Source organism: Danio rerio, chromosome 3, assembly GCF_052040795.2.
Source record: "Danio rerio strain M-AB ecotype USA chromosome 3, GRCz13ab, whole genome shotgun sequence".
Classification (NCBI taxonomy): domain Eukaryota; kingdom Metazoa; phylum Chordata; class Actinopteri; order Cypriniformes; family Danionidae; genus Danio; species Danio rerio.
The window spans coordinates 3,205,001-3,217,688 of NC_141023.1; the positions used below are offsets into that span (position 1 = coordinate 3,205,001).

The 12,688-nt window shown below is 39.9% G+C and overlaps 1 protein-coding gene across 1 annotated transcript in view; it reads right to left on the reverse strand.

Annotated features, from left to right (window-relative positions):
• Window positions 1-12,688, reverse strand: part of LOC147845415 (interferon-induced very large GTPase 1-like) — a 28,578-nt gene that overhangs the window by 2,092 nt on the left and 13,798 nt on the right. The window contains exon 2 of the mRNA XM_087243498.1: window positions 1-2,755. This exon is cut by the window's left edge and continues 2,092 nt beyond it. Coding sequence (XP_087099624.1) covers window positions 1-2,697 — 2,697 coding nt within the window. The 5' untranslated portion in view covers window positions 2,698-2,755. The remainder of the gene's footprint in view (window positions 2,756-12,688) is intronic.

Here is a 12,688-nt window from a genome sequence, read left to right on the forward strand (position 1 = left end):
TCTGTGAAGATCAGTTTCATCGACCTCATGAACTGCTTCATTTTCTATTTTGTTTAGAAGTTTGTTCGTAGTTTCCATCATGGCTCTGCGGAGACTCCAGGACCAGTTGCTATATTCGGTTTCCAGATTCCTGTAGACTGTAATTTCCAGAGAATTCCTGAAGCTGAAGACAAACTGTTCATTCAGTAAAGCTTTCCAGAGATCTTCAATATGTTTATTTAGGTCTTTTAGCATTACTCTATGTGATTTTAAGGCTTGAGACATAATACTTTTTTTCAGTTCATGTATACCATCACAGTACATTGGGTTTGGTGGAGCCATTGGTGGACTGCCGTCCCAGAACTGAGCAAAATACTTCACATCATTCTGAACATCAAATCTAATGACATCATTGAAACACTCTGCATCTGAGTCTTCTTCCTCAGCAGCAAGTTTTGTCATCTCATCCAGTTTTTTCAGCAGTCGTCTCCTTCCCTCCAAGTTTAACTCTCCAGCTGTGACGTCTGAAACGTTCTGATGCACAAACACACAACTGGGATTCAGTCTGACCTTCTTCATCCTCATGAAGGCCTGAACAATAATCTGAAGAATGTCCTGCATCTCAGATAGGTTTTCGCCAAAGATGTTGATCAGTGTTAGATTGCCAATACCAACAACAAATGTGGCCAATTCGTTGTCATGATCTCTTGTTGATCTTCCAGCCAGTTCTAGAGCACGAAGACCCTCAGTATCAACAACCAGAATATAGTCACAGTTCATCTGTGTTTTCATCTCCTCAGACACTTTGACCAGCTGCATGAAAGCTCCTCTGGTGCACCTGCCAGCACTGACGGCAAACTGGAGTCCAAACATGGCGTTCAGCATGGTGGATTTCCCAGAGCTCTGAATTCCTAAAACTGACAGCACAAAGACTCTGGTCTGGTCTCCCAGCTTCTGGACGAGTTGATCAAAAACAGCAGAGATCCAGACCAGAGGAACATGAGCAGCATCTCCATCCATCAGCTCCAGTGGAAACCCAGAGATCATCATCTCTGCTGCGAGACTCGGGAGAAAAGAGAAGTGAACCGGCAGATCTTTCTTGTTCTCCATCACAGATGAACATGATTCATAGATCTGACCGATCTCCCTCATGATGTGCTCCAGACCAAAGGTTGCAGCTTGAAGATCCTCAGATATTCTCTCAAGTTCAGCTTGTTCAGATTTGTAATCACTCTTTTTCAGTTTTACAACTGCTGACCATTTTTTGTTATACTGAAATTGTAGAGCAGAAAGGTCAGCTGATGTATACTCATCCATGAAGATTCCAAGCCATTTGAAAAAAAACATATTTGCTTGTTCATCTGCTAAGTTCATTTCTTTAATGAAAATCTTCATAAACTCACTGATATTAGATTTGTGTTGCTTTGCACGTATTTCCTTTAACTCTGTTTGTTTTCTACTGATTTCCATTTCTATCTCATCTCCTTGAGGTCGATGTAGTTCCTTGTTCTTCTGACTCCACTGATGCCACAGTTTTCCCTGATGAGGCAGAAATGATTCTTTGATTTCTGTCAGTTTTTTCTCCTCCAGTAAACTGATCATCTGCTGTGCTGCTGCTCTTCCTCTCCTGCAGTCTTCATCATCTTCCTCATCTACTCTGATGTCTGAGTGTTTGGACACATCTTCAAGTCTGAAAGTGGGAGATGGTTCTGAGAGACAATCATTTATAGCTCTTCTGATGTCTCTAGAGACATCTGACTGATTTCTGTCTTTCAGACCAATCTTGTATTTCCCTTTCTTCATCTCTAATAGACTACAAGTATCTTCATTAAATAGACAAATGAGTGGCTTTGTGGTCTTTAACAATTTTTGAATTTTTTCTGCGTTTATGTCATTCTTGTCCAGTTGTGGAAGAAGAAGCACATTGACTGTGGCCATCTCAGTGAGGATCCTCCACTGTTTCTCGTGGTCTCCTGCATCTCCATGTAGATTACAGAAGGCCACACAGTCACTGAATTTATCATCATCTGATCCAGAAGGGCAGAACCAGGCGATCTCCACCACTCCATCCATCAGGACTCTGGATCTGCTGCTGCCTGGGCAGTTCCTGTGGAAGAACGTGTTGTGTCTGTCATTGATCAGACTGCTCATCAGCTGAGACTTGGATGAAGACACAGAGCCAAATCTAAAGAAAAACACCATTGGAGTTTGTGCCTTGTAGATGGGCTGGGTTTGACTGATGTTGGTGTTTCTGTTCTTCCAGCTCTTGCTGATTTGTCTGAATGTCCAGAGAGGAAACTCAATCTGTTGAGTTACTGGATCAGGAACAAGCAGAGGCAGAGCGAACTGACACTGGGACAGTTTAGTTACAATAATCTGCCTTAGACAACCATCAGCACAATGAAACACAGCCATTTGAACATCCATTGGGTGAATTTGCTCAGACTGACTTGTTCCAATGTTTAGTTTAGCCATTTCTTCAAAAAGATCAACATCATTTTCCTGGTCTTTTCTTTGTATTGGATCTTCCTTGTTGGTTTCATTGTATCTTGCTTTGTAGTTCATCATCAGTAGTTTTTGAATGAAAGCCTGAACAGCATCCTTTTCAACACAACATTGATAGGACTGTAATGAATGTTCACTTATTTGAAGAAAGTTTGCAGGTCTCAGTTTGTAGGCCCTGCCTTTAAGTTCAAGTCTTTCTAAGAGACGTTTCATTTTGTGATTTATTTTCTGTTATGAGTTGATCTTAACTTAATATTGTTTCAGAGTGTGTCTGTTGAAAGAAAGAAAAAGAAAAACATTTAATTTATTTTCATTAAATAACTAAATAATATAGTCACTCAAATTTGAATGTTTGTAATTAAATTAATTTGAATATTCCAGAGTACTGCTGCAGAACTTGTTGCTGACCTGGTCCAATTTTTCATGGATACCTATAGTTTTGATCATGTCAGTGGTTAGTAACGTGTAACAAAACTGGCCCACCATAAACAATATCTGACACATACCTGGAGGCTAAAAACAGATCTAAAAAAATCTTTAAAAATAGATCTGTCATGAAGCAACAGTTGAAAAGCCTTGAGTAAAGGCTTCACATCTGTGTTTGAAATGTGTAAGAAAAATGCTTAAAGTGGAGTTTTCCATCTGGTACCAATGCTGATGTGATAACATAGGAGCATTTATTGGAGACATGTTGGGAGTTTTTTGTTTGTTTTTTCATTGTAAGTTTGTGACATCGATATCCATATATACACCGATAGCTGTCATTTTTTCCACATACTGAAAATTATAATTCAGATAGCTATTGTTTCAAACAAGGTTTAAAATTAAAACCTTATTGAGACATTTACTAAAAGGCCGAAAACTAATAAGACAAATATTGCTTCCCTACATGGGGTGGAGACCTCAGTCTCATCAGCACCTGAGCCGGGGGAACTCCAAACCCAGCCTGTGTATATTTCATAGGACAATTCAGATCCAGCTGTCAGCTGCACAGCCTCCTTGCATGGAACCGCAACTATACAATGTGTTTTAAACAATTTTATCTGACAGACTGCCACAAAAAAGCAGACATCCATCTCCAACTGTGTTTGTTCTTCCGAGGTAATCTGGGAACACGTTTAGTGCTTCTGCGAATACTTTGAATGCCTGTCCCTCCTATTCAAATCACTTACTTAATTAATTGAATTATATTGCAATTGACCAGTGCAATGGATGGATTTGTCAATAACAGAGAAAACAATTTTAATGTAGGCTTCTCTGAAACTGTGAATATTTCACTTTAATTTTATTTAGGCTAGATTATTATTTTATTTAACAAACCAAATCATGTTTTGGTGCTGAAGCATACAGACTTGTCTTGAAGCACTTCACCTTAGATGTTATTTAATATTCTTGAATTATTCATTATAGATAACTGACCAACAAAAAATACATTCAACATTTTTTTTTCAAAGAAAATTATATGAATTATATTTTTGTTTGTGCCCATCCAACTGTGTGGGTGGATGATTTGTTTTGCTCTGTGGAAAATAAGGATTAATGCTTCGCTGAAATTGTTGTATCACAAACCTCTGTCAAATATTTGCTACTTTTTAATGTCATAATTTCAAAGATATCTTTAGAAGCTTAAACAATGCAATCAGATTTTATTTCAGATGACTTTTTAACTGCTCATAATTAAGGATTTACCAAATTTATCTCTGATTACACCAAATAAGTATTTCTTAGCCACAATATTTAATGTGTCAAAACAAGGAAAATATAGCGTTCTAGGTGCACTTTTTAATTTAACAAAACCTTTCTTAAAAACAAAAACAAAAAAAAAAAAACATTACATTAATAAAGAAGTATTGTCATGTATCTAGAATATGCACAGTTATCTGTCCTGGCTAAAAGTCTCAGATCAGCAGTTAACTACACATAAACGGGGAGTAATCTCCCATTAAAGCAATGTTATTGTAAAAAAATATGATTAAACCCTATTAACAAAAATAACAAATTAAAATGAAAGCAGTGACAGCTGCTGCTTACAAAAGAATGTGTTTTTTTTTTCTTGAGGCTTTTGAATTTTTGCAGTCTCGAAAGCAGCAGGACTGTGGGTGCATGATCATCACTCTTTGTCGAGTCTATTTTAAAGGGAATGATCAGACAAGTTGGTCTTCCTCTAGGCGTAGGATTCGCGCAAGTAAACTGGAGCACACACACTTTTTAACAGACAAGTGATGTGATGCGCGCGAGTGATCATCCTTTCGTGCAGTATTTACCTTCTTTTTTGCTGTTTTGCTCGCGTGAACAGTTATTTTCGTCAGTCGTGCTGCTTCTCGATTCTAAGATCACATTTGCACGAATATTGGGCCATGCTTATTATCGAACCATGCTTTTAAGAAAACTACAATTTAAAAATGATTTCCAACCAGCCAAAGTAGCTAGTGGGGTGTCGAATTCTATGAATTCAGACATACTACTCGGCTCGCATACTGTCTCTGTGTGTTTAAGTGTTTGTGTGTCTGTGTGTCCGCCTGCCATGTTTGCTTGGACACAAACAAATCAATGGATTCTTATGATTTGCAGTTTAACCTACTATAACCTTGAGTGATTGCAGTGAATGTGCTCGCTCTCACAAAACTAAGGACAAAATGTACACATCAAAGGCTCCAGTGATAAAGAAGTTGACAAGTGTATCACCAGATGCTTGCAGCTTGCTCCTGACAGGTATGGAGGAAGAAATCTATGTGGCATAAACCTCCATTTGGTCCCTAAACCCTACTCTTACTCTTTTTTTTTTTAAAGCCATGCATTTACTTTTTTATAAGTATTTATAAACAGAGCTTGACATTAACTTTTTTGATCACCAGCCACTGTGGCTAGTAGATTTCCAACATTACTAGCCACTCGCCATTTTAACTAGCCACACTTTTCTTGTTGGGGAAAATATATTTTGCTTAAATTTGACTCAGACATGCTAAAATAACTTGATTTAGATGTTGTGTTGTGTCCACAACATGCCTCCTCATTCATTAAACTTCTTGTGTGTATTGTGAATCAGCTTGCTCAGTGTGCATGAGCAAATGGGTTGTCGCAATGCAATAGGTTTTTATTTTACGACATTTCAGGGATCAAAATTAGGAATTTACCAAATTTATCTCTGACCACAACAAATAAGTATTTCTTAGCCACATTTTTAAATGTGTAAAAACAAGGAAAAAATTGCTGAATAGGTGCACTTTTTAATTCAACAAAACTTTTTTTTTTTTTTTTTTAAAAGATTCGATAAAAAAAATATTGTGATGTATCTAAAATATGCACAGTAATCTGTCCTGGCTAAAAGTCCCAGATCACCAGTTACCTACACATAAACGAGGAGTAATCTCCCATTAAAGCAATGTTATTGTAAACAAATATAATGAAACCATATAAACCAGAATAACTGAGCAAAAGAAAGCAGGTGAAACATACCATGTACACTGTTAATGTTAGGCCTGTTAATAGTCTTTTCTAAGATTAATTAAAATGAAAACAATGAACGCTGCTGCTTAAAAAAGAATATGTGTATTTTTTGAACAATCTTGAGCTCTTAAAAGCAGCAGGACTATCTGTGAATGAATGATCATCGCTCTTTGTCCAGTCTATTTCAAAGGGAACCGATCGCACCAGTTGCGCTTCCTCTAGGCACGGTTGCTTTGCGCAAGTAAACGGGAGCGCGCACGCTTTTTAACAGTGGCACACATCACATCAGCTGTTAACACAAGTGATTATCCTCTCATTCGTGCGAACACAGTTATGTTTGTCAGTCAATCTGCTTCTCGATTCTAATATCACATTTGCACGAATATTGCGCCATGCTTATTGTCGAACCCTGCTTTTAAGAAAACTACAATTTAAAAATGATTTCTAACCAGTCAAAGTGGCTAGTGGAGATGTCTGTCTAACCTGCCAGAACTCAAATCTACCCGCATTTGGCGGGTTGGTGGGTGTTAATGTAAAGCCCTGCTTAATAATTCTTTTATTGTTTCAGGAAAATGTGATGCATACATACTGTATAAATAATCAAATACCAACCAAAGAACATCCACCCCATCCCGACAGAGCTATAAAAATTATATACACATGCAAAAAAAAAAAAAAAACTATAGTAATAATATATATATAATAGGTCAAATTTGTAAAAAACATTAAGACAATTACACTTCAACAAATATACATTCAAAGTAAAAAAATATATTAAAATAAGTCATAATAAACACAATGCACATATTGACACGGTCAACAATCTTTAAATAAAGAGAAGCATTTTAACAACGAGACCAGCCGTGTGTAAGTACATTTAGACTTGTTTTCAGTTTCTGTGTACGGTTCTAGCTGTATTTCAGCTGTTTGTGACGATTTTGCGCCCTCCGAGGACACTTAAACTTGTTTTCAGTGTCTGCGTCTAGAAAGTTTACTCACTGTTTCTTTGGTTAATGTAAGAGCTTACGTGTCGATTGCAGACGGTTTCGCGGCCGCAATTCCAGGTGTTTTTACTCTCGAGGCGTGCCAAGCTGAAATTAATCAGCAAATGCTCTAGGGTGCATATAAGCAGCTAGTCTCACAGCGGCAGCCTCGTGTGAAGACCGACGAGTGTAAAGACCATCGACTTTAGTCCTTAGCCATCGACTCTACTTTTGCCATCGACTCTACCTTCGCCATCAACTCTACCTGTGCCATCGACTCTACCATCGACTGTACATGCGCCATTGACTTCACCTGCGCCATCGACTCTACCTGCGCCATCGACTCTAACTGCGCCATCGACTCTACCTGCGCGACTCCACCGAGCAAAGACACAGACAGAGCACTTGAGTATGTTATTAATTTATTTTACGTTATCTTTGCACTCATTTTTGTTTTCATTGCACTTTTATTATGTGTTTACTAATTCCTGTTGTTACTAACACTCGCAAAAGCACGTGAGGTACGCTGCAGGCGTAATCCTCACAACCTTCGTTTAATACAGATATCTGCTATTTCACAACTCTCTCTCTCTGTGGGCCTCTGGAATTGTCAATCAGCTGTTAACAAGGCAGATTTTATTACCTCCATAGCAACATATTCTGACTATAATCTCATGGCTCTAACTGAGACCTGGTTGAGGCCGGAGGACACTGCTACACATGCTACTCTTTCTGCTAATTTCTCTTTTTCCCACACTCCTCGTCAGACAGGGAGAGGGGGTGGGACTGGACTACTAATTTCCAAAGAATGGAAATTTACTCTGAGACCGTCCCTGCCAACAATCAGCTCCTTTGAATTCCATGCAGTCACCATTATCCACCCCTTCTACATAAATGTGGTTGTCATCTACCGCCCACCAGGTAAATTAGGTCACTTCTTAGATGAACTGGATGTTCTTCTCTCATTTTTTTCTGATTACGACACTCCCTTGTTGGTGCTAGGTGACTTCAACATCCACATTGAAAGACCACAAGCTAATGACTTCCTGACTCTGCTTGCCTCGATTGACCTCAATAGAGCACCTACTTCTGCTACTCACAAATCAGGTAATCAGCTAGACCTTATTTACACTAGACATTGCTTCGCTGATCAAACACTAGTAACTCCACTTTAAACATTGGATCATTACCTTCTGTCTCCCAACATCCACATTACTCCTGAGCCGCCACACACTCCAACATTGGTTGCCTTTCGCGGAAACTTACGATCTCTCTCACCCAATAGACTATCCACCATTGTTTCAGAATCTCTTCCTCCAACTTGCAAAATCTCTACACTTAATACGAACAGTGCCACTGATACACTCTGCTCCACACTAGCATCATGTCTAGACAGACTATGTCCTCTTACATCCAGGCCTGCCCGTGCCAGTCCTACTGCACCCTGGCTCTCTGATGTTCTCCGTGAGCATCGCTCAAAACTTCGGGCTGAAGAGAGAATTTGGCGGAAAACTAAAAATCCTGCACATCTCTTAACATACCAAACTCTTCTGTCCTCTTTCTTGGCTGAGGTTACGTCTGCAAAATAGACATATTACCTTCTGAAAATTAACAATGCCACCAATCCTCGCCTATTTTTTTAAACATTTTCCTCCCTCCTCTGTCCTCCTCCTCCACCCACATCCTCCACACTTACTAATGATGACTTTGCTATATTCACCAAAACTGCAAAAATCAGTGCTCAATTTACTGCACCTACAACAAACAGGCAACCACCAACACCACACACACTCACCTCTTTTTCTCAGCTCTCTGAGTCAGAAGTGACCAAACTTGTGCTATCTAGCCATGCAACCACCTGTCCACTTGATCCCATTCCCTCTCATCTCTTGCAAGCCATCTCTCCTGCAGTCATACCAACACTGACTCACATAATTAACACATCTCTTGACTCTGGTTTATTCCCCACTTCATTTAAGCAGGCTAGGGTAACCCCACTGCTAAAGAAACCCAACCTGGACCATACGCTACTTGAAAACTACAGACCAGTATCCCTGCTTTCATTCATGGCCAAGATTCTGGAGAAAGTCGTGTTCAATCAAGTCCTGGGGCCTCATGTACGAAGACTTGCGTGGAAATCATACTAAAACATTGCGTACGCACAAACCTGTAAATGTGCGTACGCAGAAAAAGATTCAGATGTATGAAACACTGCATACGCCGAATCTCACGCATATTCTTTTGTACATCCGAATGAACGTGAAACTGAGCGCAACATGCACGAGCACAAAACCCCTCCCTGCCTCCTTCCCCGTATGAATATGCTAATGACTATGCTAATGGCAAAACCCAACGAAAAAGCAATGGCAAAATCAAGCAAAAAGAGAAACTTTGAACAGAATTTGAATTGGAGGTTCTGCTTTAGGAGGTAGACCAGAGAAAAGCGGTGTTATTTGCAAGTTTGTTCTCCGGAATTAACAACAAAAGAAAAAAATAGAGTGGGAGAGTTTAGCTGATGCGGTTAACACAGTTGGGTCTGAACATCGCACTGAGTGCATTAAAAAGAAATAGTGTGGTTTATATCTGTAAAATGTTGCAGGACGCTTAACAGTTTCAGTGGCGCACCTCATAAGACGCACGTGATCATGTATTGACACGTTGAGTTTAAACTCGGCTCGAATCCAGCGTCTGATGAACTCTTTCTTCTTTTTTCCCCCGCTACATATCAGATTTTGCCCACTATTTATCACGAGCAAGACAAGTAGGAATCATTAATAAGTTTGTGCATCATATTTTATTTGCACATTTATTAAATGGAAATGTTTCTGATTCACGTATGCAAATTCATCTTCAGATAGTGTCTTTATAGCAATGTGCGAGCAGTAGATTGCTCAGATTACATTGGGAAAACAGGCGACCGCTGCAAATTGTGCTTTAATGTTTGGCTGGTCAACTTTATGGTATGGAAACCTTACATACCTACTATGAACCCGTCTCATACAGCTGCCATTGCAAGGCTCAGACACTTTGTAGAGAAGAATTTAACACAACTGCCTCTAGGAGTCGCCAATGGAAATAAAACAGACACGCACAAAAAATGTGCGTACGCCAGCCAGAAAGCTGCCGTGAAGCTGCGCACATTCCCACGTTCAGTTCATTGTTAGTAAATCCAAACGTGAGCGATTCTGAGCGTGAAACCTGGCGTACGCAAAGTTTTTGTGCGTACGCAGCGTTGATACATGAGGCCCCTGGACTTTCTTACTCAAAACAACCTCATGGACAACAAGCAATCCGGCTTTAAGAAAGGCCACTCAACTGAGACTGCCCTGCTCTCGGTCGTGGAGGATCTCAGACTGGCTAAAGCAGACTCTAAATCATCAGTCCTCATCTTGCTGGATTTGTCAGCTGCTTTTGACACTGTAAATCACCAGATCCTGCAACCTACGCTTGAGTCACTGGGCTTTGCGGGCACTGTTATACAATGGTTCAGATCTTACCTCTCTGACAGGTCATTCAGGGTGTCTTGGAGAGGAGAGGTGTCCAACCTACAGCATCTAAACACTGGGGTACCTCAAGGCTTTGTTCTTGGGCCGCTTCTCTTCTCCATCTACACAACATCTCTAGGACCAGTCATCCAGAGACATGGATTCTCCTACCACTGCTATGCTGATGATACCCAGCTATACCTCTCTTTTCATCCTGATGATCCCTCGGTTCCTGCTCGCATCTCAGCCTGCCTGTTAGACATTTCACACTGGATGAAAGATCATCATCTTCAGCTTAAACTCACGACAACAGAAATACTTGTAGTTTCTGCCAACCCGACTCTACATCATAACTTTTCAATCCAGATGGATGGGGCAACCATTACTACATCCAAAATGGTGAAAAGCCTTGGAGTAACGATTGATGACCAACTAAACTTCTCTGACCACATTTCTAGAACTGCTCGATCATGCAGATTCACACTCTGCAACATCAGAAAGGTCCGACCCTTCTTATCTGAACATGCAGCTCAACTCCTTGTTCAAGCTCTTGTTCTCTCCAGACTGGACTATTGCAACTCTCTACTAGCGGAGCTTCCAGCTAATTCTATTAAGCTTCTTCAACTTCTCCAGAACGCAGCAGCACGAGTGGTCTTTAATGAACCTAAAAGAGCACATGTCACTCCGCTACTCATCCGTTTGCACTGGCTGGCAGTTGATTTATGTGCCCACCAGAAAAAAACTCAACTTTTTAGTCTTCACTTTCCTTACTAAGATGTAATTCCCTCTCTGACTCCTCCACTAGCTACAAAAAATACTAATATTTTGTTTCTTACACTTTCTTTACATACGTGAAACTTGCCCATAGTACTTATTCAATGTTGCTCTTATAGTTATGTAAATTGCTTCCTTGTCCTTTTTTGTAAGTTGCTTTTTGATAAAAGCGTCTGCTAAATGACTAAATGTAAATGTACTTACACAGTATAATTTTTTTGTTTAAGTTAGACTTTTCATTGCTATACAAGAAGTACTTTCCTTAACCCAGAGGAACAAGGACAGAGCATAAATACTTTTCAAATGAATGACAATCAGGCGCTTTGCATGCAATAGACACAGGTTTACAAACTCTCTGGTTACTAAAGTAACCCTCGTTCTCCGAGGAGGGGAACGGAAAATGTTATTAGTGGATTTGAACAATAAATCAGTTTCGGTTCAGAAAGCCAATTGTCTAAGGCCCCGTTTACACTAGTGTGTTTTAGTTTTAAAACGGCGCTGTAGAATGAAAACGATCCGCGTCCACACTCGCGTTTTACCCAGCGTTTCTGAACTGCTCTCCGTCCACACCAAAACGCTGAAAACGCACATCACGTGACCACACACACTCTCTCGGGTAAGCGCTCCAGCATTTCTACCCAGATGAGAGCTCTGCTTGTCGGACTGCTCATCACGCATCTCCCGCTGGATCTAATCTCACTATATTTGCTGAACGTGATATTTCATTCATGTTGTTGTCTTTATCTAACGACATAGGCCAATTCCCTGACTTTGGTCATTGGAATCTATTAAGTTACTTGTTCAAGGGTAACATGTTTTGGTTAAGCGCAAAGATAAGTTAATGATTAATCCAGGTACATTGACTGATCGCTTGCCTTTATTTCCTACAATGTATAAACTTATTGTATGTTATACTTTTATAATTATCGATTATTAAAAATGATATTCAGCAAAAGAGAGGGTGCGTTTCGTATTTTCACTGAAATTGAAAGGAGGCAGTTGTTATCGGCTCCGTTTTGTTATAAATATCCACACAGTGAAGATGACGCCCATATATGCAGCACGACGCCTCAACATTGCTGTCTGTTAAGTTGCTAATATTAAAAAGAAAATAGGCAGTTCCTTAAATCATGTTTACATTTTATTGTTGAGAAAGTGAAACAATGTAGCCAAGGTGATGTGAATGAAGTTATAAAGTACACTGTTCCCTTTGAAGATTTACCCGTGTCCTCGGTATGTTTTCCATATCAAACTGAGAAGGGGGAGACTGCAGCCTTGATCAAACTTGCGAAGTAACTTACAAGAAGAGGATGCGAGACTGAACTGTGTGTGGGCTACTTAATATTGAGGAAAAGCCCCAATCAGATAGGCGAACGTTTGCAGCCCAGCCTCCGTTTTCAGATGTCTCCGTCTTTCCCCATCCATACTGAGACAGAGCAGCAGCAATTTAGAATGAAAACGGCCTCTCCAGCGTTTTCAAAAAGCTCCGTTTTCGGCGCTCTAGAACTCCGGCGT